Source organism: Meles meles, chromosome 20 (assembly GCF_922984935.1).
Source record: "Meles meles chromosome 20, mMelMel3.1 paternal haplotype, whole genome shotgun sequence".
Lineage (NCBI taxonomy): Eukaryota > Metazoa > Chordata > Mammalia > Carnivora > Mustelidae > Meles > Meles meles.
The window spans coordinates 52861262-52887929 of NC_060085.1; the positions used below are offsets into that span (position 1 = coordinate 52861262).

Here is a 26668-nt window from a genome sequence, read left to right on the forward strand (position 1 = left end):
TTTATTTTTGGTGTGTAAAGTATGGTGTAAGAATTTGGTCCAGGTTCGTTATTTTGCTTGTTGTTGTTAAGTTTTCCCAACACCTTCTGTAGAAGAGTCATTCCTTTCCACTCTGGATATTCTTTCCTGCTTGCTGAAGATTAACTGACCGTATAACTGTGGGTTCATTTCTGGGTTTTCTGTTGTTTTCATGGATGTACATGTCTTTTTTTTCTTTTGTGCCAGTACCATACCATTTTGAACACTTCAGCTTTGTAATATAACTTGAAGTCTGGAATTGTGATGCCTCCAACATTCTATTTTTCAACGTTGCTTTGGCTATCTGGGGTCTTTTGTGATTCCACTACAAATTTTAGAATTGTTTGTTCTAGCTCTGTGACAAATGCTGTTGGTACTTCGATAGGGATTGCACTGAATGTGTGCTTTGGGCAGTATACACATTATAATGATATTTGTTCTTTCAGTCCATGAGTGTGGAATGTCTTTCCATCTCTTTATGTCATAAATTTCTTTCATCAGTGTGGTATAGTTTTCAATGTACAGGTCTTTTACCTCTCTGGTTAGGTTTATTCCCAAGTATCTTATTGTTTTGGTGCAGTTGTACATCGGACTGATTCCTTAACTTCTTTTTCTGCTGCTTCATTATTGGTCTATAGAAATGCATTAGGTTTTTGTACATTGATTTTGTATCCGGTGACTTTACTGAGTTCACTTATCAGATTTAGCAGTTAATTTTGGTGGAGTCTTTGGTGAGTTTTCTGAGTATCATGTCATCTGCACATAGTTAAAGTTTGACTTCTTCCTTGGTTATTTCAATGCCTTTTATCCTGTTGTGGTGAGGACTCCATTACTGTGTTGAATAAAATGGTAAGAGTGGATATCCCTTTCTTATTCCTGACTTAGAGGAAAAGCTTTCAAGTTTTCCCCTTTTAGGTTGATCTTAGCTATGGTTTTTTTTTTCTTTTTAAATATATGACTTTTATTATGTTGAGGTATGTTCTCTCTAAACGTACTTTATTGGTGGTTTTTATCATGAATGGGTGTTGTATTTTGTCATATGCTTTTTCTGCATCTGTTGAAATGATCATATGGTTCTTATCCTTTAGTAATATGATGTATTGCATTGATTGATTTGCAAATATTGAACCATCCTTGCAGCCAGGGGATAAATCCTGCTTGATTGTGGTGAGTAATTATTTTAATGTATTGTTCAATTTGGTTTGCTAGTATTTTATTGAGAATTTTTGCATCTAGGTTAATAGGGATACTGGCCTATAGTACTTTTTATTTTTTGTGGTGTCTTTGGTTTTGTATCAGGGTAATGCTGGCCTCATAGAATAAATTTGGAAGTGTTCCTTCCTTTTCTATATTTTGGAATAGTTTGAGAAGAATAGGTACCAACTCTTCTTTAAATGTGTGGTGGAATTTGCCTGTAAAACCATCTGGTCTGTACTTTTGTTTGTTGGGAGTTATTGGATTACTGATTCAAGTTCTTTGCTGGTTATCGGTCTGTTCAATTTCTTTTTGTTCTTGTTTCAGTTTTGGTAGAAATTTATCTAGGAATTTCTCCAACTCTTGTCCAATTTTTGTATTTCTGTTGTGTTGGTTATTTCTCCTCTCTCATTTGTGATATTATTTGTTTCCTTTCTCTTTTGGGGGGGGGTAAGTCTGGCTAGAGGTTTATCAATTCTGTCTTTTTTTTTTAAAAGACCCACCTCCTGGTTTCATTGATCTCGTTTTCTTTTTTTTTCTTTATCATTTATTTCTGCTCTAATCTTTGTTATTTCCTTCCTTCTGCTGGCTTTAGGCATCATTAGTTGTTCTTTTTCTAACTCCTTTAGGTATAAGTTTAGGTTGTTTGAGATTTTTCTCACTTCTTGTGGTAGGCCTGTACTGCTATAGTTTTCCCTCTTAGGACTGCTTTTGCTGCATCCCAAAGGTTCTGGACCACTGCGTTTTCTTTTATTTGTTTCCATGTATTTAATTTCCTCTTTGATTTCCTGCTTGACCCATTCATTTTTAGTAGCATATTACTTAACCTCCAAGTATTTGTGGTCTTTCCAGATTTTTCCTTGTGGTTGACTTCTAGTTTCATAGAGTTGTGGTCAGAAAAGGTGCATGCATGGTATGACTTCAGTCTTTTTTTTGTTAAGGCCTGTTTTGTGACTTAGGATGTGATCTAGTCTGAAGAATGATCCATGTGCACCTAAAAAATGTATATTCTGCTGTTTTAGGATGGAATGTTCTGAATATATCTGCTAAGTCCATCCGGTCTAGTGTGTCGCCCATTGTTTCCTTGTTTATTTTCTGTTTAGGTTATCTGTCCATTGGCAAATAAGGTATTGAAGTCTCCTACTATTATTGTGTTATCAATTAGTTTGTTTATCCTTGTTTGGTATATAAATATACCATGTTTGGTATATAAACACTCCCTTCTGGTTTGCCAAGTTTGTTGAAAAACCTCCAGCTAGCCCCTATGGGCTAGTTAATGACTTGATCAAGTTAATGACTTGATGCTTTTTTTTTTAATAGTCTTGAGGTCTTTTATTTTCTTTACATTTATCATGCCATAGCTATGAGAGCCGGATGTGGGGCTCGAGCCCAGAACCCCAGGATCACGACCCGAGCCAAAGGCAGAGGCTTAACCCACTGAGCCACCCAGGCACCCCTGTTTACTCATTTTCAAAGTAAAGTTGGTGTCTTAGCAACCTCCAAAGTTTTCTTCCTATCATAAACACATGGATGGATTTTTTATATAAGTGATTCAATCAATTATAGTCATTATTCTTTTAGATGCTTCCATATTTGATGTGTTGTTTCCCATGTACTTTTGACATGACTCCATAGTTTTTAAGTTCCTTATTTTCTCCCAAAGAGAAATCCTGGGCTCATCTTGTGCATCAGATTAGAAATACATACTTTTTAGAAGGAGAAAAATAAGTCCTGAATTCATACTGTTATTTGCAAATAAAACTTAAGGCCAGTGTTTTCATTTCCTGGGTTTTATACCTAAATTTCTTTTCTTTATCCTGATAATCCTGTTTTCTAATTATCTTAATAAAATTATCTTACTTCATCTTCCAATATCAACATAATATTCTCAAAATAAGAATACTACAATTACCAACCATAAAACTACTAAATGCAGACTATTAGGGGTATACATTCAAAATGCTTTTAAAGTCACTTGAATATTTTCTCTGTATGGCTATGGCATGGACTTTTAAATTTTTTTTTTTTCAAATTTAGGGATTTTTTCTTTTATGGCTTAATATTTTTGGAGTTAATTATTAAATATTACATGGCTCCAAAGTCAATAGTATAAAACAAGATGCAGAGACTACATCTTCCATCCCTGTCCCATCTACTCTTTTCTTCTTTTCCTCTATAGATAACTATTTTTATTGTGATTTTTTTTGGCCCATTAGTTTTTCAAATGTAGATTGCTTAAATTTCCAAACGTTTGAGGATTTTTCCAGATACCTATTACTCATTTCTAGTTTACTTTCTTTATAGTCAAAGGATGTGTTTTTTATGATTTCAATTCTAATAGATTTGTTAAACTTTGTTTTGGGTTCAGAAATTGGGTCTCATCTTGATGAGTGCTCCCAAAGTACCTCAGAATGAGTTTAAATTTTGTTGGGTAGAGTCTCTGTTAGGTCAAATTAAGTGATGATTGGCTGGCCAATGTATTTTATAACTTGACTGAGTTTTGGGGTCTACTTGTTTTGTTACTGAGGTAGAAATGTTGAGATCTCGAACTATAATTGTAGATTACTTCAGTTCTGTCCATTTTGTTTTGCCTATTTTGAAGCTCTACTTTAGGTGCATATGTATTTAGGACTGTTATGGTCTTCTTGATGAGTTGAATCTTTTATTATTCTGACCATCTCTAGCCTTAATATACTTCTTGTTCTGAAGTCCATTTTATCTTTTTTTAGAGTCTACTTTATCTGTATTAATATAGAAATTGAGCTTTCTTTTGATTAATGTTTATATAATCTTTTTTTTCATACAATGTCCTTTGTTTTAATCTGTTTCTGTGTTTAAGTTTAAAGTGGTTTGCATATAAACAGCATATAGCTGGGTCTTTTTTTTTTTTAATATTTTATTTATTTGACAGAGAGAAATCACAACTAGGCAGAGAGGCAGGCAGAGAGAGAGGAGGAAGCAGGCTCCCCGCGGAGCAGAGAGCCCCATGTGGGGCTCCATCCCAGGACCCTGGGATCATGACCTGAGCCGAAGGCAGAGGCTTTAACCCACTGAGCCACCCAGGCGCCCCTTGTTTTTTTTTTTTTTAAGGTTCATTCTGATAATCTCTTATCAGGGGTCTTTCATTTGGAATGTTTAGTTACACCTTTTATATTTATTACAGTGACCTACAAAGTTTGGTTTTTTAAATCTACCATCTCTGATTATTGGGTTCAATTTGTCCCATCTGTTCTTTCTTTTCTCCCCCCATCTGTTCCTTCCTTTTTCTTTTCTCTTTTCATAACCACTTTTGGATTGAATGTATTTTAGGATTTCCTGCTATCTTCACTACTGGCTTGTCAGCTATATTCTCTGCTTTATTCTTTAAGTGGTCTAGGATTTAAAAATAAAATTTCAACATAGTAAAGTATACCTTCAACAGATATGATACCACTTTCTAGACACTATAAGATCTTTACAACAGAATACTTTCAATTTCTCCATTTCCAATATTTGTGCTATTGTTACTACTGATTTTATTTCTACCTAAGTTGTAAGCCCACAATGCACTTAAAATAATACCTTTTGAGAGATAAAAGAAATGGGAAAAGAAGTGTAATAGTTCCCCAGATTTTTTCTATTCCTGGTGCTCCTTATTCCTTGGTATAGATCCAGATTTTCATCTGATACTATTTTCATTTTTTCTGAAGAACTTCCTTTGTCATTTATGGTAATGCAGTTCTGGTGATTTTTGGGGGGGGGGGGGCTTTAATTTGAAAAAGTCCTTATTTTCACTTTTATTTTGAAAGATGTTTTCACTAGCTATAGAATTGTAGGCTGACGGTCATTTTTAAATTTTTTTCTTTCAGCACTTCAAAGATGTTTATTTTCTTAAACCTTGCAAAATTTCTGATGGAAGCCGCCTACCATTCTTATATCTGTTCCTCTGTATGTAGTATGTCTCTTTTTCTCTGGCTGACTCTGTGATTTTTATTTATTTCAGCAACTTTATTATGGGGGTCTGTATGTATATTTAGTATTCTGCTTGTGGTTCTCTGATTTTCTTGAATCTGTAGTTAAAATTTTAATCCAGCCTGGAGAAATTTTAACTGTTGTTTCTTCAGGTATTTTTTTCTGTCCCCTTCTCCCCTGAAAAAAATTTTTTTTCTCTCCTTGGGACCCCAGTATACACGTTAGACTACTCGATAGTATCCCACCAATCTTTTTTTTTTTTTTAAAGATTTTATTTATTTATTTGACGGAGATCACAAGTAGGCAGAGAGGCAGGCAGAGAGAGAGGAAGGGAGGCAGGCTCCCTGCCGAGCAGAGAGCCCGATGCGGGGCTCGATCCCACAACCCTGGGATCATGACCTGAGCCGAAGGCAGAGGCTTTAACCACTGAGCTACCCAGGCACCCCTCCCACAAATCTTTTGATTGGTTCATTATTTTAGTATCTTTTTCTCTATATGCTTCAGCTTCTACAGTTTTATTGCTGTGTCTTCAGACTTACTGATCTGTTGTACTGCACTACCTGCTTACTCCTATCCAGTATATTTTTCACTTCTAGAAATTTCATTTGCAACTTTTTTTATACCATTTTCCTTGTGTTCCTGTTCCCTTACATTTTTGAACATATTTATAATAGCTGTTTTTAAGGTCATTATCTGCTAATCCCATGGTCTCCTTAAAAAAAGAAAAAGTATTTATTTCTTTATTTGACAGAGATCACAAGTAGGCGGAGAGGCAGGTGGGAGCAAGCTCCCTGCTGAGCAGAGAGCCAGATGTGGGGCTCGATCCCAGGACCCCAAGATCATGACCCGAGTTGAAGGCAGAGGCTTAACCCACTGAGCCACCCAGGTGCCCCTCTCTACCAATTTTTTTTTTTAAAGGTTTTATTTATTTATTTGACAGAGAGAGAGAGAGATCACAAGTAGACAGGCAGGCAGAGAGAGAGGGGGAAGCAGGCTCCCCACTGAGTGGAGAACCCGATGTGGGGCTCGATCCCAGGACCCTGAGATCATGACCTGAGCCGAAGGCAGTGGCTTAACCCACTGAGCCACCCAGGTGCCCCTCTCTACCAATTTTTTATCCTCTTCTGGTTATAGTCCTATTTTCCTCCTTCTTTGTACACCTGGTAATTTTGGATTGGAAGCTGGATATCATGTGAATTTTATGTTTTCAAGTTCTTAGTTTTTTTCCTTTAAAAAGTTGTGGGCTATGACCTGACACAAAGCAAAATAACTGTGGACCTCAAGGTTTGGTTTTATGGTCAGAGAAGCATCTACTCTAGACCTAACTTAAGATGTATTATTAAGACATGATCTTTTTTAGGACTCTACCCAGTGCCCTGTGTATTCTGAGTTATCGCATTCTGGATCTTGGGCACATGAACTATTCCCACTCCTCTGTAAGTTCAAGAATTGTGTGGTCTATCGGTTTCTGGTCATGAAGAGTTTTGCCTTTCATGTATGCAAGTAAGGATTTGGTCAGAGTGTAGGAAATGCTTTCGCAGACCTAAGGAGCTTGCTGTGAGCAGCTCCTCCTTCTCCAGGACTCTGCCCAGTAGGTTCTAGCTTAGTCTTTCTGGACTCTGACCTCTGTTCTCTTCAATTTGACCACTAGACTCTGGATTGTCTCTCTACCCTTTGGTCTGGAAGCTGCTCCTAGGCAGTGAGCTGGGACAACTGGTACTCCGCTCGTCTCCCTTACCCAAACACTGCCTGTTGTCCGAAGCCCCTAAGTATTTGTTTCATGTATATTGTGTGGTTTTCTAGTTGTTTGTGGTATAAGGGAAACTTATAGTTTGTACTCCTTCGTGTGTGGCAGTGGAAATCTTTTTGAACTCATTTGTGAGACCTGTGAATCTTCTCCTAGTTTTGACAGGTCTCGTATTGGCTTGCTGAATTTTCTGTTCCAAGTGGATGAACACTTGATGGTCATTCTTGGGTTACCTGCCCATAGGACCACAAAAACTCCCCTTTCTTGCCTATGCTGCTCCTACACCGGTATTATAGACATGAGTGGTTTGGTCCCAATCCTCCACATTCTAGGGTTTGAGGGACTACCTTAATGTCTGCGGGTTTCATTTCCTATCCCAGTTGCTTTGTTTTTGTGAAAGGATTAAAAATATTGTGGTTGCTACTGCTCTCTTACCCTAACTCTCTATACCTTTTAAATTACCCTTACATTTGTATCACTTGGGCTTGGCAAATGCCCTTGAAGATTGACACAACATGGTATTTCCACTCGATTAGCCTATTTTTGTGGTAACAAATTTGAGGGCTCTCAAGCCAGGAATGGTTAATGTATTACCACTGTAAGTATAAACTATGAAGGGTGGTCATTTCATTTATCTCCAGATTACTCTGACTGATCCTTGGTGGTGTGAACTGCAAACAGCATATGGCCCACTAACCTATCACCAACCGACTGTGTGACACAGTTGCTTCTCATTATTTGTTGAGGGTCGTAGGCACCATAAGGAAGACCAGACTTGTCCTTGGGGGTGGGGCACAAAGCTTGTTAGGAAAGGTAGACATGTGAGGGGCTAACTAGAACTAAGGGTAGTTTTTGTCCACAGAAGTACATGCAAAGTTGTGTTTGTGGGTATTTTCTTACTGAATAAATGGACAGAAGCTTAGTTTCCATACTGTTCTCTAAAGGCCTGCATTGTGCAGAATGATGTGGGAGGCTGAGGGGAAGGGCTCTGACCTCTATAGCCTTACTTCAACAGTCGTTCCACCTTTTCCCATTTTATACATTATGATCTAATACTTATTTCAAAACATGGGTTTTACTGCTGAAAAATGATGAGCAGGTAGAAGCACTGGGGTCCACATTTCCTTCAGCACAAAGCCTCCTGAGGTGAGTGGCCTGAACTTTTGCAAAGCTAGGTGCACTCACATAAAGGTCTGCTGTGAGCATCACCCCAGATCATAGCTGAGGAGCACCCCCCCTCAGTTCTGCCTTTGACAGCACCCACTCTGGAGCTGAGCCAGATCAGGACTCAAACAGTAGCTTTACTGCTTGGCAGTGGACCACCCTGGCCAGGTCTTCTATCTTCTGTGACAGTTTCCTTATTGGTAAGTTGGTGACATACACCTGCACCTGTCTGTTGTGCTGCCAAGTGTGGGGATCTCCAGCGGAGTGCTGGCTTGTAGTAGGTCTCAGTAAATGGTAGCTGCTGTTGTGACTGCTGAGTCAGATGAGAGTCCCAGGGCCTTGGCTAAGAGGTGATACTTGGTTGAGGCCTGATCAGGACCAGAATCATGGTCTCCAGCACAGGCCCCGCCCTCACAGGACAGGGGTCCATAGCATGAATGAAGTGTGCCCACTTTCTGAGCCAGTCTCTTCACTATTGGTATGTGGTTAATATTGCCCTCCACTGGCATGGCATTTTCTCGGTCACCCACATGCAGTAGTTCATCTTCATCTTCTCTGTAAGGCAGACTTTTATTCCATTCTCCAGAAGAGGATGTGTGCTCAGAGGATACAGTCCCTGTCACCGAAGTCCATGTCTGGTGCTCCTTTCATGTCACTCTGTGTGGCGCCTTCAGTGTAGCTGGAATCATGGACATGTTACAGGGACAGACCAGCTGTGTGTGGGTGTCGGGGCGTGCGACGCTACAGGGACTGGGATCTTGGCGAACATTGTTCTAGTAGACTGATGTTGCCACAAGAATGAATATAAGCTTTTTAGGGAAGGGTTAGGGTAATGCAGGAAGAATTATAAGCAATATGAATTTATTTAACTTTTGGAAATAAACCCCCCCAAATAATGCCTGAACCCAAAAGGTATGTAAAAATGGCCAAAAATATTTTAAAATAATAGATTTAAAGATCATTTGTAGCTTTTCCCTCATAACATGAATGCTTTCAGCAGGACAGTAAATTACAAACCATTTCAAATCAGGTTAAGGCAGATGATCAATCTGGTTGCATTTGTAACTACTCCTGGGAAAGTAATCGTGTAGAAGCTGTTCTTCCCAGCTATTTGGTCAGTTGGTCCAGGAAAGGGCAGTCCTGGAGTCAGCAGGTGGGGAGCTTGGCCTTGCTTGTCACTGCTCATTCTGCTGGCCCTCTGTGACGGAAGCCGACACGGACCCCTGGCCCTTGTTGACATCACTGATGCACACCCACTGCCCGTCAACAGACTCCTTCCACAGGGTCACCTGTAAGCCAGCACATGGAACCTGTTACAGGTCTGCACCCCTCCCCTTCCCAGGTCCCGCATCAAAGGCCATGACTCAAGCCTGTGAGTCAACAAAAGTCCCCACAGATGAAGAAAGAGAGAGTAGGGAGAGTGACCTCACCAACACGGTGACAAAGGGTGTTCCTGACCTAGACCCTCCTCACAGGAAGAACAACTATTCATGAACAGGAAACCACTAAGGGAATCCTAGAGACAACAGTGAGGCTGCAGCACCACCCTCCACCATTGAGATCAAGATATTGTCCCAGAAGCCTGCGTGGGAAGTCTACGTGCTGACTGCATGGCCCGCCACCCAAGCCAGCATAGCACCATGTCCAACCTGTGGTTCCTTCAGAAGGTAAAGAGCACGGAGGTGACATCCAGTTATCCAACGTTTTAAGTTGTTACTTTGTGGGAGCCCAGACTCTGGGTTCTGCCCCATGGGGACTACAGGCACATTTGTGGGGCTCAACATTTGGGAATCTGAGTGTGGCTAAGTGAGGAGAGTTTCCAGGAACTGGCACTGGGATATTAGCAGACCAGGCAGAAAAGCCGAGTCACGGCCCCCCAACCTGCCTTTGGTGCCTCACATCCAGAAAACTTTTTCAGGTAAATCTGAGAGGTCCCTAAAGTTGGGCTGCCCAGGTAGCAGAGTTGAGTCACAGTCTAGCAGGCTGAAGAGCATGGCCCCCCAGGCCCACCTGACAGCAAGGGCCCACTACAACACCTGGAAACTGCAGGCCCCTGCAACTCTAGCAGGCAGAGGAGGTAGATGGGGGGTGGGCAGAGCTGGTGATTCTCAGAGCAAAAGCCAGTGGCCTTATTTCACCAGCAAACAGGGGCAGGTTGGCTTGAGTCAAGAGTACAGAAAAAATTTAAGTGACTTTACAGTTTTTCCCACTGTGCCAGGGCAGGAAGTGTATCGAAGCAGAGCACGCGGGAAGCTGCAGAGCCTGCCCAACAGCCCTGCTTCCCGTGGCACCAGAATGGAGTGCACAGCAGTCGGCTTTCCGTCTACAGAGCAAAACTGGGGGCCTCACCTAACTAGGATATTCAGTCTTCACTCGTGCCTAATTTGGGTCTCTAAAGGACAAGCTGTGCAGGCTCTGTGTCCTGCTGCCCCACCAAGACTGTGAAGACTCAGAGACTCACCTGTTGCTGAGTAGAAAGCCCAGTCCTGGCTGTATAGGAAGCCTAACCAGAGAATCCAGGCAACAGTGAAGCCCATCCTCCAGCCTCATGTGAGGATCACAGAAAACCATGGAAATATGTGACACCAAAGGAAACTAATAAAACTCTGACTAAAGAAATAAAGATCTGTGAACTGTGGGACAAAGAATTCAGAATAATCTTCCAGTTTAGCGAACTATAAGCACATGTAAGATAACTAAATGAAGTCAGGTTCAACAAAAATAGACACCATTAAAAAACAACACAGGGGCCCCTGGGTGGCTCAGTGGGTTAAGCCTCTGCCTTCGGCTCAGGTCATGATCTCAGGGTTCTGGGATTGAGACCCACATCAGGCTCTCTGCTTCCCCCTCTCTCTCTGCCTGCTTGTGATCTCTTTCTGTCAAATAAAACAACAACAAAAAAAGCAAACACCAGAAACCCTAGAACTGAAAAACACAAACTGAAAAATGTAGCAGAGCTTCAAAAGCAGAGTGGACCATGCAGAAGAAATAATGAGCAACCTGGAGGACAGGACATTGGAAATTGCCCAGAGGACAAAAAATAGTAAAGACTGCAATGGGATATAATCAGAAGAAGCAATATTTTGCATTAGGAGAATTCCAGAAGATGAGAAAGAGACATAAAATATATTTCAAGCAATTATGCCTGAAAACTTCCCAAACATGGGGAGAGAAACAGACCTCTAGATCCAGGAGGCCCAAAAGAGACTGAACTGAAACAGGGCTACAAACACATGTTATTTTGTCAAAAGCAAAGAATTTTAAATGCAGCTAGAAAAAAAAGTTACATACAAGGGAACCCCCAGATAAGACTATGAACAGATTTCTCAATACAAGCTTTTCAGTCCAGGAAAAAAAAAAAATGGGATAACACATTCAAAAGCATGTGTCTACTACTACTACTACTACACCAGGCAAGTGTCCTTCAGAAATGAAGACGAGATGGACGTTCTTAAAACCTGAGGGAACTCCATCACAGATTCACCTGCCATAAAAGAAATGCTACTGGGAGTTGAGTAGAAATTTAACATTGTACAAGGCAGGTTGTAAAAAACTCACTGGTAATGATAAATACGTAAGGCTGGATTCTGTAATATGGTGACTGTGGTATGTAATTCACTTACAACTCCTTTAGAAGTTAAAACATGTAGTAAAAAATAACCATACCTGCTATTAATGTAGTGTACCTATTATTAGTTACACATTATAAAATATGTACATTGTAACATCACTAACCTAACATGTAATGGGGAGGAGAAGTAAAGGAGTAAAGATTAGGAGTTCTATTGAAGTTAAGATGTTTTGTGTAAGTCCTACAGCCATAAAGGAAAAACGTGTAGTAATTAGACAAAAGAACATGATAAGTCAAAGCATACGGATACTACTTTAATAAACACAAAAATAGGGGCGCCTGGGTGGCTCAGCGGGTTAAAGCCTCTGCCTTCGGCTCAGGTCATGATCCCAGGGTCCTGGGATCGAGCCCCGCATCGGGCTCTCTGCTTGGCTGGGAGCCTGCTTCCTCCTCTCTCTCTCTCTGCCTGCCTCTCTGCCTACTTGTAATCTCTATCTGTCAAATAAATAAATCTTTAAAAAAAAAAATAAACACAAAAATAGGCTAAGAAACAATTAACAATGGATCAAAAAAAACCAACCAGAAAACAATGATAATATAACAAATGTGTAAGGCCTTACTTTTCAAATGCAAAACTCTCCACTCAAGACAAAAAATGCCTGAATGAATACAAAAACCAAGATCCAACAATATGCTTCATACAAGAGATTCCCTAGGTCTTCAAGACAAACAGAAATTAAGAAGGCATGGAGAGAGATGGTAATCACAAAGAAAGCAGGGGTAGCTATACTTCCATCACACAAAATAGACTAAAAATAGCAAAAAGAGACAAAGAGGTCAAACACATCAAGAAAATATAATAATTTAACAACTAAACAGAGTAATAAAAAAAATAGTTGGTGACTTTAATACTCTCAACAATGGACAGATCATCCAGACAGGTAATAAAAAGTAAATAGTGGATTTGAATAACAGTACAGACCAACTGGGCCCAACATACATAGAACCTTCTGATAGCAGAATACACGTAAGTGCACATGGAACATTTTCTGTATGTTACACCACAAAACAAGTCTTAGCAAATTAAAAACTGAAATCAAACTATCTTCTCTAACCATAACTGTATGAAACTAGAAATCAAGAGGAAGAGGCAACTGAGAAATTCACAAATACATGCAAATCAAATACTCTCTTAAACAACCAAAATGAAGAAGAAATGAAATAGTTTGAAATGAAAATAGAAACCCAATATACCAAAACTTACAGGATGCAGCAAAAGCAGTTCTTAGAAGTTTACAGCAGTAAATGTCTACATTAAGAAGCAAGACCTAGGGGCGCCTGGGTGGCTCAGTGGATTAAGCCGTTGCCTTCGGCTCAGGTCATGATCTCAGGGTCCTGGGATCGAGCCCCACGTCGGGCTCTCTGCTCTGTAGGGAGCCTGCTTCCTCCTCTCTCTGCCTGCCTCTCTGCCTACTTGTGATCTCTCTCTGCCTACTTGTGATCTCTCTCTGTCAAATAAAAAAAAAAAATAAAATCTTAAGGAAAAAAAAAAAAGAAGCAAGACCTAGGGCTGCCTGGGTGGCTCAGTGGGTTAAGCCTCTGCCTTCAGCTCAGGTCATGACCCCCGAGTCCTGGGATCGAGCCCCGCATCGGGCTCTCTGCTGGGCAGGGAGCCTGCTTCCCCCCTCTCGCTCTGCCTACTTGTGATGTCTGTCAAATAAATAAATAAAAATTTTTTTTTTTTTTTTTTTTTTTTAAGATTCATTTATTTGACAGATAGAGACCACAAGCAGGCAGAGAGGCAGGCAGAGAGAGAGAGAGAGAGAGGAGGAAGCAGGCTCCCCGCCAAGCAGAGAGCCCGATGCGGGGCTCGATCCCAGGACCCTGAGATCATGACCTGAGCTGAAGGCAGAGGCTTTAACCCGCTGAGCCACCCAGGCGCCCCAATAAATAAAATCTTAAAAAAAAAAAAAAAAAAAAATGAAGCAAGACCTATACCAAATAACCTAAATAACCTAACTCTAGGTTATTTAGGGAATTAGAAAAAGGATAAACTTCACCGAAGCAGAAGGAAGGAAATAAATATCAGAACAGAAATAAATGAAACAGAACAGGAAAATAGAAAAAATTAGGAAAATAGATATAGAAAATAGAAAAAAGGAGTTGGTTCTTTGACAAGATAAAACTGACAACTTTGGCTAAGCTAACCAAAGGAAAAAAAGCAGACCCAAGGATGCCTGGGTGGCTCAGTCAGTTAAGCATCTGCCTTCAGCTCAGGTCATAATCCTGGAGTCCAGGATCAAGCCCCACATCGGGCTCCCTGCTCAGCGGGGAGCCTGTATCTCCCTTTGCCCCTGCCCTCAACTTGTGCTCTCTACCCCTCAAATAAAATCAATCTTAAAAAAAAAAAAGACCTGGGGCGCCTGGGTGGCTCAGTGGGTTAAGCCGCTGCCTTCGGCTCGGGTCATGATCTCGGGGTCCTGGGATCGAGTCCCGCATCGGGCTCTCTGCTCAGCGGGGAGCCTGCTTCCCTCTCTCTCTCTGCCTACTTGTGATCTGTGTCTGTCAAATAAATAAATAAAATCTTAAAAAAAAAAAAAAGACCTAAAATAAAATTATAAATGAGAAAGGAGACAGTATTACAAATATTACAGCAATACAAAGAAAAGTTAAGATGTTACCATGACACAACTATGTCAACCATTTGGACCTAGAAAAAAAATGGAAAAACTCTTCGAAACCTGGAACATCAAGGGCTGAATCAGGAAGAAATAAAATCTCAATAAAAAATAGAACTTCTGGGGTGCCTGGGTGGCTCATGGTTTAAGCCTCTGCCTTCTGCTCAGGTCATGATCTCAGGGTCCTGGGATCGAGCCCCGCATCGGGCTCTCTGCTCAGTGGGGAGCCTCTTTCTCCCTCTCTCTCTGCCTGCCTCTCTGCCTGCTTGTGACCTCTCTCTCTGTCAAATAAATAAATTTGAAACAGCATGGAGGTTCCTCAAAATGTTGAAAATAGAACTACCCTATGACCCAGCAATTGCACTACTGGGTATTTACCCTAAAGATACAAACGTAGTGATCCGAAGGGGCACGTGCACCCGAATGTTTATAGCAGCAATGTCCACAATAGCCAAACTATGGAAAGAACCTAGATGTCCATCAACAGCTGAATAGATAAAGAAGATGTGGTATATATACACAATGGAATACTATGCAGCCATCGAAAGAAATGAAATCTTGCCATTTGCGACAACGTGGATGGAACTAGAGGGTATCATGCTTAGTGAAATAAGTCAATCGGAGAAAGACAACTATCATATGATCTCCCTGATATGAGGACGTGGAGATGCAACATGGGGGGTTAGGGGGATAGAAGAATAAATGAAACAAGATGGGACTGGGAGGGAGACAAACCATAAGTGACTCTTAATCTCACAAAACAAACTGAGGGTTGCTGGGGGGAGGGGGGTTGGAAGAGGGGGAGGGGGGTTATGGACATTGGGGAGGGTATGTGCTATGGTGAGTGCTGTGAAGTGTGTAAACCTGGCGATTCACAGACCTGTAGCCCTGGGGATAAAAATACATTATATGTTTATAAAAAAATAAAAAATAATTTTTTAAAAAAAGGGAAAAAAAATTTTACTTTTGTAAAAATTAAAAAGTTTCTGAAATAGTAAGGAGAATGAACCAGTAATCAAAAATCTCCTAATATGAAAAAGCCCAGGACCAGATGGCTTCACAGTAAATTTAACCAAACATTTAAGGAATTAGTATCAATCCTCAAAATCTTCCAAAAAAAAAAAAAAATCAAAATGGGAACACACACACTTTATTGGGCTAACACTGCCCTGATACCAAAGCCACAAAAGGATACTACCATAACAGAAAACTATGGACAAATAATCCTGATGAATATAGACGCAAACTGAATTTGGCAGTATATTAGAAGGATCATTTGGCATGATCAAGCAGGATTCATACCTGGAATGCAAGGATGATTCAACATATGCTAATCAATCAGTGTGATGCCTCACAACAGAATGAAAGAAGAATACTTCATCTCAGTAGATGCAGAGAAAGCATCTGACAAAATTCAACATCTGCTCGTGGTAACTCTTAAAGGCTATATATGCTAAGCCCACAGCTAACGTAATTCTTTTCAACACAGTATTGGAAGTCCTTGCCAGAGCAGTCAGGCAAGAAGAAAAAAAAGGCATCAAAACTGGTAAGGAGGGGCGCCTGGGTGGCTCAGTGGATTAAGCCGCTGCCTTCGGCTCAGGTCATGGTCTCAGGGTCCTGGGATCGAGCCCCGCATCGGGCTCTCTGCTCTGCAGGGAGCCTGCTTCCTCCTCTCTCTCTGCCTGCCTCTCTGCCTACTTGTGATCTCTCTCTCTGTCAATTAAATAAATAAATGGATAAAAATCTTTAAAAAAAAAAAAACTGGTAAGGAAATTGTCTCTATAAATGACACGATTTTATATATAGAAAATCCTAAAGATTTCATCAAAAAGCTTAGAATCAAGTAAAGCTTCAGGATACAAAATTAACATACAAAAATCAGTAGCATTTCTATACACCCAGAATGAATTATCTAAAAAAGAAAATGATCCTTACAATAGCATCAAAAACAATAAAATACTTAAGAATGAACTTAACCAAGGAGGTGAAAGATCTCTACTCTGAAAACTCAGGGATGAAAGAAACTGAAGGCACAAATAAATGAAAAGGTATCTTGTTCATAGATTAGAAGAATTAACATTGTTAAAATGTCAATACTACCAAAAGCCATATATAGATTCAATGTAATTCCTATCAAGATTCCAATGGCATTTTTTTACAAAAGAAGAAAAAAAAGTCCTAAAATTTATATGGAACAACAAAAGATCCCAAATGTCCAAAGCAACCTTGCGAAAGAACAAAGTGGGAGGCATCATACTTTTTTAAGCTATAAAGTGACAGTAATCAAAACGGTGTGGTAGTGGCATAAAAAGACAAATAGATCAATGGGACAGAATCAAAAAAGCCTAGAAATAAGTCCAAGCATATATGGTTAACTAATAATTTTAACTAATAACTAATAATTGGCAGGGCATCCAAGAATACTCAGTGGAGAAGGGACAGTCTCTTTAATAAATGGTGGTGGGGAAACTGGGTATTAGCATGTAAAAGAATAAAACTAGACCCTTATCTTATACCACTCACAAAAATTAACTTGAAATGAATTAAACCATGATACTCCTAGAAGAAAATACAAGAAACAAGCTCTTTGGCATGGGTCTTGATTTTTTGGATGTGACACCTAAAGCATAAACAACAAAATATAAACAAGTGGGACAGCATTAAACTAAAAGCTTCTGCACAGCAAAACAACAACGTGAAAAGACAACCTACAAACTGGGAAAAATATCGGTAGATCATACATCAGATAAGGAGTTAATATCCAAAATATCCGAAGGACTTCTAAAAATCAATACCAGAAAGCTAAATAATTGGATGAAAAAAACGGGCAAAAGACCGCACAAGAACATTTCTCTAAAAAAGATCTACAAAGGACAATAGATACGTGAAAAGATGTTCAGCATAACTCGTCACTGGGGAACTGCAAATGAAGACCACAGTAAGACATCACTTCACACATGTCAGAACGGCCGTCATCAAAAGGACAAAGACACAAGTGCCGGCAAGGATGTGGGGAAAACGGAGCCCTTGCACGTGGACGTGGGACTGTGGACTGGGACAGCTGCTAAGGAAAACAGTATGGAGGATCCTCAACAGACTTAAACACAGAACTGTATGATCCAGTAATTTGACTTCTGGGTATTTATCTGAAGAAAACGAAAACACCATCTGGAAAAATATCTGCACCTCATTTTGCTGTAGCATTATTTACAACAGCCAGACATGGAACAACCTGTCTACTGACAGATGAATGGATAAAGAAGCCACAGTACATACATACAATGGAATGTTATTTAACCATATAAAAGTAAGGAAATTCTCTCATTTGTGACAGTGTGGGTGGACTTTGAGGGCATTATGCTGAGTGAAAGAAAGACCAACACTATATAATATCACTTATATGGAGAATCTAAAGACAAAACCAAAACACCCATAAAAGACCCAAAACCAGTCACAAAAGAAGAGTTCAGTTTGTGGTTACTGAACTTGGGAGTGGAGGGTCGAAAGGTACATACTGCAGTTACAAGATACAGAGGTACTAGGGCTGTAAGGATGATATAGCTCACAGTGCTGTATGGTCTACGTGAAAACCGTAAGAGACTGACTAATCCTGAGTGTTCTCATCACAAGGAAAAACTTTTTTTTTTTTTTTGCTTTCTTTTTTACTGTATCTGTATGAAATGATGGATGCTAAACTTGCTGTGCTGATCATTTCACAGTGTATCTAAGAAACCATTATGCTATACACTTTCAACTTATGATGTGCGCCTATTACACTTTAATAAACCTGGAAAAAGAACACCTTAGGGGCGCCTGGGTGGCTCAGCAGGTTAAAGCCTCTGCCTTCGGCTCAGGTCAGGATCCCAGGGTTCTGGGATCGAGCCCCACATCGGACTCTCTGCTTAGCGGGGAGTCTGCTTCCCTCTCTCTCTCTGCCTGCCTCTCTGCCTACTTGTGATCTCTGTCTGTCAAATAAATAAATAAAATCTAAAAAAAAAAAACAAAACAACACCTTAAAAAGTAAGAAAAACAGGGAGCAGTGCTGTAAGTGATAATGTTACCACATGAAATGACAGTAATAGTAGCAGTAGTAGTAATAATAATAATGTGAACATGGATGTTGTTTTGACCAAGCTGCTGTAGCTTCTGTGAGAGGATACAGGGGAAGAGAATGGTGGTTCTCAAAGTGTGGTCTCTAGACCAGGGCATCTGCAGTGACCAGGCTTGTGAAAACGAAAAATTCACCCAGAGCCACTGGTTCAAAAGCTCTGGGGGTGGGCTTGGCAATCTGCGTGTTAACGAGTTTAATACTCAAGTCTGGGAAGCGCGCTAGAGGAGGATGACAGATGAGGATGTCACTTTTACCCTGAAGTACATGGCAGAAGAATAGCTAAGCACTGAAAAGGTTTGTTCTTAGAGAATGAAAATTAGGAGTCTGCATTAAAAAATCATAACCTAATAAAACTACCTCAAGCTATGTACATGTATTCAATAAAAAAAAGATCTTAAGAATTCCTGCTTTAGAGACAGACTATTCATTACACATGCACTGTGCAGAATGCTCTAGATTGAAAACATACCGAGTACTTTAGTGAAGAAATACTATGCGGAAAGCAATAGAGCTGAGCTCTGTGTAGGAAACAAGCTGATAAAGAAGAGTATGAAGCATACAAGATTAATGACAACAGACCACAAACGTGGAACGCCCAATCAGGCACTTGCCTACTGCCTTGTAAGCCCTATGGTAGGGCTCTTCAGTGAAGTCAGGGTCTGTTGGCCTGTCCTGAGTGCCACCAAACCTGGGGTCTAGTCCTGTCTCTGCCACTTACTAGAAATGAAGAGGGTTAGATTAGTTTTCTTTGAGGGTCATTCCAGCTCTAAAACTCTATGGCTTTGAGATAGGGCCTGCTAGATCTTTCTGGGACTGCTACACATGAAGAGGAACCCAGGCTGGATAGAAACTGCCTGCAGAGGGTCTCAAAAGAGGTATTATTTGTACACCCATGTGCACAGCATTACTGACAAGAGCCAAAGGTTGGAAGCACCTCAGTGTCCTTCAGTATATGTGTGGGTAGATAAAATGTGGCACAACAGAATATGCAGTCTCAAAAAGGCAAGAAATGGACACATGGTACAACACAGGCGAAGACACTACAGGATTCCACTTATATGCCGTCCCTAGAGCAGTCAAATTCAGAGACAGGAAGTAGGACGGTGCTTACCAGGGGCTGGGGTGGGGTGGTAGGAGTTAGTGTTCAGTGAGAACAGAGTTTCAGCTAGGAAAGATGCCAGCAGTTCCAGAGGTGCGTGGGGGTGATGGGTGCCCAATAACGTGAAGGTACTCAAAACTACTAAGCTGTACACTTCAAAATGCTTAAGATGGGTGAACTTTCTACGTATTTTGCCACAATTAAAAAAAAAAAAAGCTGCTTTCAGAAAAGAAGAAGTAACAAGCCACTGCCATCTCCCTAGCTGACCTCTCCTCTTAGGCAGAGAATCTGTAACTTTACACGGTAGGTTTTGATGCAGGAGTCAGGATTTTTCAAGTGCATTTGCTTTGTTGCTCTATTGTTCTGAGCTATTTTTTGTCTCCTCATCCCTTCCTTTGTATGGCTCACAGCACAGTAGGCAGAGGTAGAATGGGTGAATAGTAACACCCGTGAATTGTACTGATTTTTAGAAATAGGCCTTTTAGATGTCTGACAAAACCTTCCAATCTTTTTCTTTTTCTTTTTTTAATCTATTAACTGTAAAGCAGTGCTAACTGAATGTCACATGCAAACAAGGTGGTCAAGTGGTTAAGGCGATGGACGACCAAAAACCAGGGCAGTGGCTTTGGACTTAACTCAGGCCTGATTAAGGACTCTGTCACCTAAGAGCGTTGTGACCACTATCCAAGCTACCTACCACTGTCAGCTTCTTTCCTATTTGTAAAAGGGGGACAGACAACCTTGGGGCTGGGGGTGGGGGATTAAGATTTAATGATGTAATATGGGATGTGCTCAAAACACTGTCCTCATTAAGGCTCCTTCCAAGCCTGTCATTACATGGAGAATCCAACTGCACTAGAAGTGGGCACAGTAAAGACAAACAGGGCCCTGTCCACCACATCATGGAAATGGAGTGTACCTTATTGTCTCCGCCCGAGACAGCCAGGATGTTGGCTGTGATGGACCAGCTCACATGCCACACGACGTCATTGAACTTGTGCAACAGTTTGGGTGACCATGTATTGCTTGAGGTATCATCACAAGTCCAGATGAACACACGACCATCCTGGGAAAAGACAGGCTAGAATAAGGGAAGGTAAGGCAGGGATCTTGAACTGGGGATATCCTCTCCATCTAAAGCCATATTGGACTTATGCAGGAAGGGGGTGAGGAATTCAGCCCAACGCACAGCCAGAGCACTCCTAGGTGTGGACAGCTGTGAAAGCCAATTTCTAGCCCAGCATTATCTCTTTACCCCAGGAGCACATTTCACATGAATCGAGTCTCCCAGGTTCTTGTGCTCATGTTGGTTGCAGGTATGGACTTTATATTGCTAACTCTAAAATTTTCTCTGGGTTTGCCTCATGTCTGCCAAGTTATCTCCTTGTTTTGGGCTCCCTCTGGCTCTGATTTTCTCAACCAAATAGGTATAGTTGTCTATAAACCAAAGCTAGAGAATGAGAGGAGACAAGTTGAAAATGTCTTTCTCAAATTCAGAACCAAACTTAACAGGTTCAAATGAAGCCTGGCTAACCTTTGTCTACGGTGGGGTTAGCATAGAAGTGAAGTCTTGTCCTTGGTCTTTCCTTTGTGATCTGTGAAGACTGAATAGGTAGGTAAGCCCAAGATCCTAGAGTTTCTGACAGCTCCTGGTCCCTGCTTGGGAACACTCTCAGAATGCACCTGGGTAGCTCTAATCCCCAGGTGCATAATGCCGAGAATGGGATATTGGTCCCGAGTTTGGCCTACCTCATGGCTCGGTAAAGGCAAGCCCCTTGTGCCTTCTGATTAAGCCTTCGGCATAGGATGACCTACCTCCAAGCACTCCTACTTGCACTGGTCCCAAGGTGCTTGTTGCCCTGCCCTTACCTTTTTAGACTTTACCTTAGGGGGACTGTAAGGTTTGATGGGACTTACTCAGAGCTTATACAACACGGGAGGCTCTCATGGATCTGAGCTGACCTGGGAGCAACTTGCGATGGTGCTGGTGGGCAGGCCAATGGAGGGGGCCCAGGCCACATCTCGAACCCAGTCACTGTGCGCTTCCAGCTTCTGTTCCTCCTTCCACTGGCCGTCCTCCTCCTCCCTAACAGGAGAGACAGAAGGGAGAGTGCAGCAGTAGGCAGCAGCCCAGCTGTGTTTACCACACCTCCACTGTACCGCCACCCTGTGGGCTCTGCAGGGGTCAAAAAGCTATACCATCCTTCTGATTTCATTCATTAACCTTGCAGATTTTTACTCAGTTCCCCAGCTATAAAGGACTCTTCCAAGAAATGCTCTGTTCCCCCACAGCCAATGGCTCCGGCAGCTGGGAAATTAGGTCAAGAATTAAAGTGTTTGAGGAAGGCCAAGTTGTTTTTAAAGGGTGTCCTCTGACATACTAAAAACAGTATTCTATGAGCAGGATGGGAAAAAGTGATCCTGGGTTTTTTTTTTTAAAGATTTTATTTATTTATTTATTTGACAGACAGAGATCACAAGTAGGCAGAGAGGCAGGCAGAGAGAGGGAGAAGCAGCTCCCTGCTGAGTAGAGAGCCCGATGCGGGGCTCGATCCCAGGACCCTGAGATCATGACCTGAGCCAAAGGCAGAGGCTTAACCAACTGAGGCCACCCAGGCGCCCAGTGATCCTGTTTCTTGAGAACTGTGGCTGAGTCACAGTAGGTAGTAGGGAAGGTAGTAGGTAAGAAGTGTCCCCTTGGGCATAAGTCCAGCAACCCCACTTACTTCCACAGTTTGATGAGGTTGTCACAGCCGCCTGATGCAAACTTCTTGATGTAGTTGGGCTTCTGCCCCGATGGCTGGTCTATCAGGCTTCCAGGTACAACAGCAGGGGCCCAACTGACGGCATTGCAGCCAATCTGGAAAGAGGGGGGTTGGGGTGACTGCCCTTTTGCCTTGCGACAGAGCACTGCTTCTGCAGACCCAAAGTTGCAGTGTATTTCCCCTTCAAGTCTTGGGACAGGATTATGTAGGACAGCTGTTTTGGTGAATTAAGGCTTAGCTCCTTCAAGGAGTCCTACCAGTGCATGTATTTTCCAGCAATATATGTTTAAAGTAGGACTTAGGGACTCCCAGGAATTTAAGAAACAGAACATTTTCAAAAACATGAAGGGAGGCAAAGTTTAATGAATTACTCTAAAGCACTCCTGTAACCACTACCAGTTCAAGATTATCAAGTTGCTGCTTACCCGAGAAGGCCTGTCATCCTGTCCCACCTGAATCATAGCCCTTCCTCCTCGGTACTATCTTCCTGACTTCTGATTTCTTCCTTTTTCTCTATAGTTTTGTCACCCAAATATGCATCCTTAGGTACCACAGTTTAGTCTTGCCATTTAAACTGTTTTAAGTCTTTTTACATCTCATTATTTATTGATTCCCTCTCTGTTCCCCCCCCCTTACAATTTTTTTTGGTTGAAGAAAGACCAGTCTCTGACCTACAGACTCTCAGGCTGATTTGCTATTTCATACTCAAACCTCTGAATTCCTTTGAATTCCTAAAAATTGTCAGCTGGATCCCAGACTGGATCAGACTCAAGTCTGACCCCTTTGTTAAGACTATAGGCAGTAAAGTATTCTTTCACTGGGAGGCAAATAATGTCAGGTTGTCTTTTTATGTTGATAGCACCTGTCAAGAATTTACGCCTCTTTTAAGTCACTGGACATTACAAAATGGTGATATTGCATTCATTTCTTCGTTATTATATATACTTATCTAGACAGAGAAATTCCCCTCATTAATATTTGGTCCCTATAGGTACAGGTCAGGGAGGAAAGGCAGGATAAATGCTTCATACTTTATGAACTGGTTTCCTGCCATTCTTTAAGGGTGACTGATTCTTTTATTTTTTAAAATATTTTATTTGAGAGAGAGAGAGAAAGTGAGAGAGAACACAAGCCAGGGGAAGGGTAAGGGGAGAGGGAGAAGCAGACACCCCTCTGAGCAGAGAGCCTGATGCAGCGCTTGATCCCAAGACCCTGGGAACATGACCTGGGCTGAAGGCAGATGCTTAACTGACTGAGCCACCCAGGTGCCCCTGATCCACTCTCTTACATATCACTATGAACTCATGGATTTAAGTTATTTGTTGGATTTTAGTTCACTGCAATTATTTTCATTAGAAATTTCTGACACCTAAACTGCAGTGTGTGTTCAAACTGGCTTCTTCAATAACGCTGGCATGTCAAAGTATGTCTTTGTTCATTTCTGCTGGGTATGACAAAATGTTCCAGGCTCATCTTGTATGTATTCAGCCTCAGACCTAAGATTAGCCACTTCCTCAAGAATTAGGGTATCTTGAGGGTGTTACACACACACACACACACACACATTTATTTAATTTATTTATTTAGTGCATGCAAGTGGGGCAAGAGGGAGAGAGAGAATCTCAAGCAGACTCTGCTGAGCACAGAGCCCGATGTGGGGCTCGATCTCACCAACCTGAGATCATGACCTGAACTGAAATCAAGACTCTTGATGCTAACCAACTGGGCCACCCAGTGCGCTGTGCCCACTTTTTGAGCAGTGGTCTGCTACCTTAACAGAGCATAGGGCCAGTATATCCTATACTCTGCCTTATAACCCTCATTTAGTCTTAGTTCTCTACAGTTAACTATATTTGATATCTTCCTAGTCATTTTGTTGTCTGAACCTATTCTCTAGCAGATACCTCAGGAATGACTAATGGAAACAACAGTCCTTGAGTTCCTGCAGAGCAGTAACAGTCTATGTTCTTTCTACTCCAAAATAAAATTTCTAAGAACAGCTTTGAGGCATTACTAACATTCACTGCTCATAAACTACAAAATCTGATGGGCTGACACACCTAGGTATACCCTGTGAAACTACCACTATAATCACGGTAACAAACATGTCTCAAAGTGCTAAAAGAAAAAACTTCCAGCCAAGAGTACTCTACAAAGGGAAGTTATTCAGAATTGGAGAGTTTTCCAGACAAGCAAACGCTAATGGAACTCATGACCACTAAAGTTTGCCTTATAAGAAATGCTAAAGGGTCATCCGTAAGTTGAAAAGAAAGGGCTCGTTAGTAACAAGAAAACTCATGGAAGTCGAAAACTCACCAGTTAAGGTAAATATAAAGTAAAGGTACTGGATCAATCACACATCAAGCTACTATGAAGGTCAGAAGACAAAAGTGGTAAAAACAACTATAACTGGGGTGCTCAGTCGTTAGGCATATGCCTTTGGCTCAGGTCATGATCCTGGGATCGTGGGACTGAGCCCCACATTGGGCTCCCTGCTTGGCGGGAAGTCTACTTCTTCCTCTCCCACTCCCCCTACCTGTGTTCCCTCTCTCACTGTGTCTCTATCAAATAAATAAATAAGATCTTTAAAAAACAAAAAACAGGGGCGCCTGGGTGGCTCAGTGGGTTAAGCCGCTGCCTTCGGCTCAGGTCATGATCTCAGGGTCCTGGGATCGAGTCCCGCATCGGGCTCTCTGCTCAGCAGGGAGCCTGCTTCCCTCTCTCTCTCTCTCTGCCTGCCTCTCTATCTACTTGTGATCTCTGTCAAATAAATAAATAAAATCTTTAAAAAAATAAAAAAATAAACAAAAAACAAAACAACTATAACTACAATAATTAGTTAAGATACACAAGATAAAAGATGTAAAATTTGACCTCAGAAAAGTAAAATGTGGGTGGAGAGTAAAAATGCATTCATGCAAAAGTTATTATCAACTTCAAAGAGACTTATAAATATGTTATAAATAAAGGTAAGCCTCCTGGTAATCATAAAGCAAGGATACCACTAAAGAAAGTCATCAAACCATAAAAAAAATTAAAAAGGAACAGAGAGGAACTACAAAGCAGTCAGAGAACAATTAATAAAAATGGCATTAAGTACATACTATCAATAATTATTTTAAATGTAAAGGGTTTAAATGCTCCAATCAAAAGACAAAGGGTGACTGGATGAAAAAACAAGACCCATCTATATGCTGCCTAGAAGAGATTCACTTCACACCTAAAGACACATAAAGACAAACTAAAGGAATTGGAATAAGATATTCCAAGCAAATGGAGCGGGGGAAAAAAGCTGGGGGGTAGCAGTGGTTAGGTCAGACAGAGTAGATTTTTTTTTTTTTAAAGCTCCATGCACAGTGAGGAGCCCAATGTGGGGCTTGAACTCATGATCCTGAGATCAAGACATGGGCTAATCAAGACTTGGGTGCTTAACTGACTGAGCCACCCAGGCACCCTAAGAATAGACTTTAAAACAAAGACTATAAGAAGAGACAAAAAAGGGCATTACATCATGATAAAGGGATTAATTTTAAAAAGTTGAAAAAATATAAACACATGGAGACTAAACATGCTACTAACCAGCCAATGGGTCAATGAAGAAATCGAAGAAATAAAGATACCCGGTGAAAAATGAAAATGGAAACACAATGGTTCACAATCTGTGGGATACAGCAAAAGGAATTCTAAGAGGGAAATTTATTGTGATACAGGTCTACCTCGAGAAACAAGAAAAACCTCAATCTAACCTTACATCTAAAGAAACTAGAAAAAGAACAACAAAGCCCAAAAGTAGTACAAGGAAGGAAATAATAAAGATCAGAAAAGAAACAGAGACTGAAACAAGACAAAAGATCAGTGAAAGAGCACTGTCTTCCAAAAGACAAAAAAAAAAAAAAATGATAAATCTTTGGCCAGACTCATCAAGGCAGGACTCCAAACAAATAAAAAATGAAAATGGAGAAATTACAACCTACACCATGAAAATACACAGGATTATGAGATTACTATGAAAAGTTACATGCCAACAAATTCAACCACCTAAAGAAATGAACTCCTAGAAACATACTGTGTTCCAAAACTGAATGAAGAAACAGAAAATCTGAACAGACTGGTTACTAGTAATGAAATTGAATTGGTAATCAAAAGACTTCAACAGAAGTCCAGGACTAGATGGCATCATGGGTGAATTCTACCAAACACTTATTTTTTATTTAAAAAAAGATTTTAAGTAACGTTTACACCCAATGTGGGGTTCAAACTCACAACCCCGAGATCAAGAGTTGCATGCTCCACTCAGGTGACTCTACCAAGCATTTAAAGAATGAACACCTGCCTTCTCAAACTATTCCAAAAATAAAAAAAAGGGAATG

At 40.9% G+C, this 26668-nt stretch overlaps 1 protein-coding gene across 1 annotated transcript in view; it reads right to left on the reverse strand.

Annotated features, from left to right (window-relative positions):
• Positions 1 to 7935: 7935 nt before the first annotated feature.
• Positions 7936 to 26668, reverse strand: part of SEC13 (SEC13 homolog, nuclear pore and COPII coat complex component) — a 43422-nt gene continuing 24689 nt past the window's right edge. Inside the window, exons 6-9 of the mRNA XM_045991037.1 lie at positions 22260 to 22393; positions 21496 to 21619; positions 20453 to 20599; positions 7936 to 9363 (exon numbers count right to left, since the gene is read on the reverse strand). Coding sequence (XP_045846993.1) covers positions 9250 to 9363; positions 20453 to 20599; positions 21496 to 21619; positions 22260 to 22393 — 519 coding nt within the window. The 3' untranslated portion in view covers positions 7936 to 9249. The remainder of the gene's footprint in view (positions 9364 to 20452; positions 20600 to 21495; positions 21620 to 22259; positions 22394 to 26668) is intronic.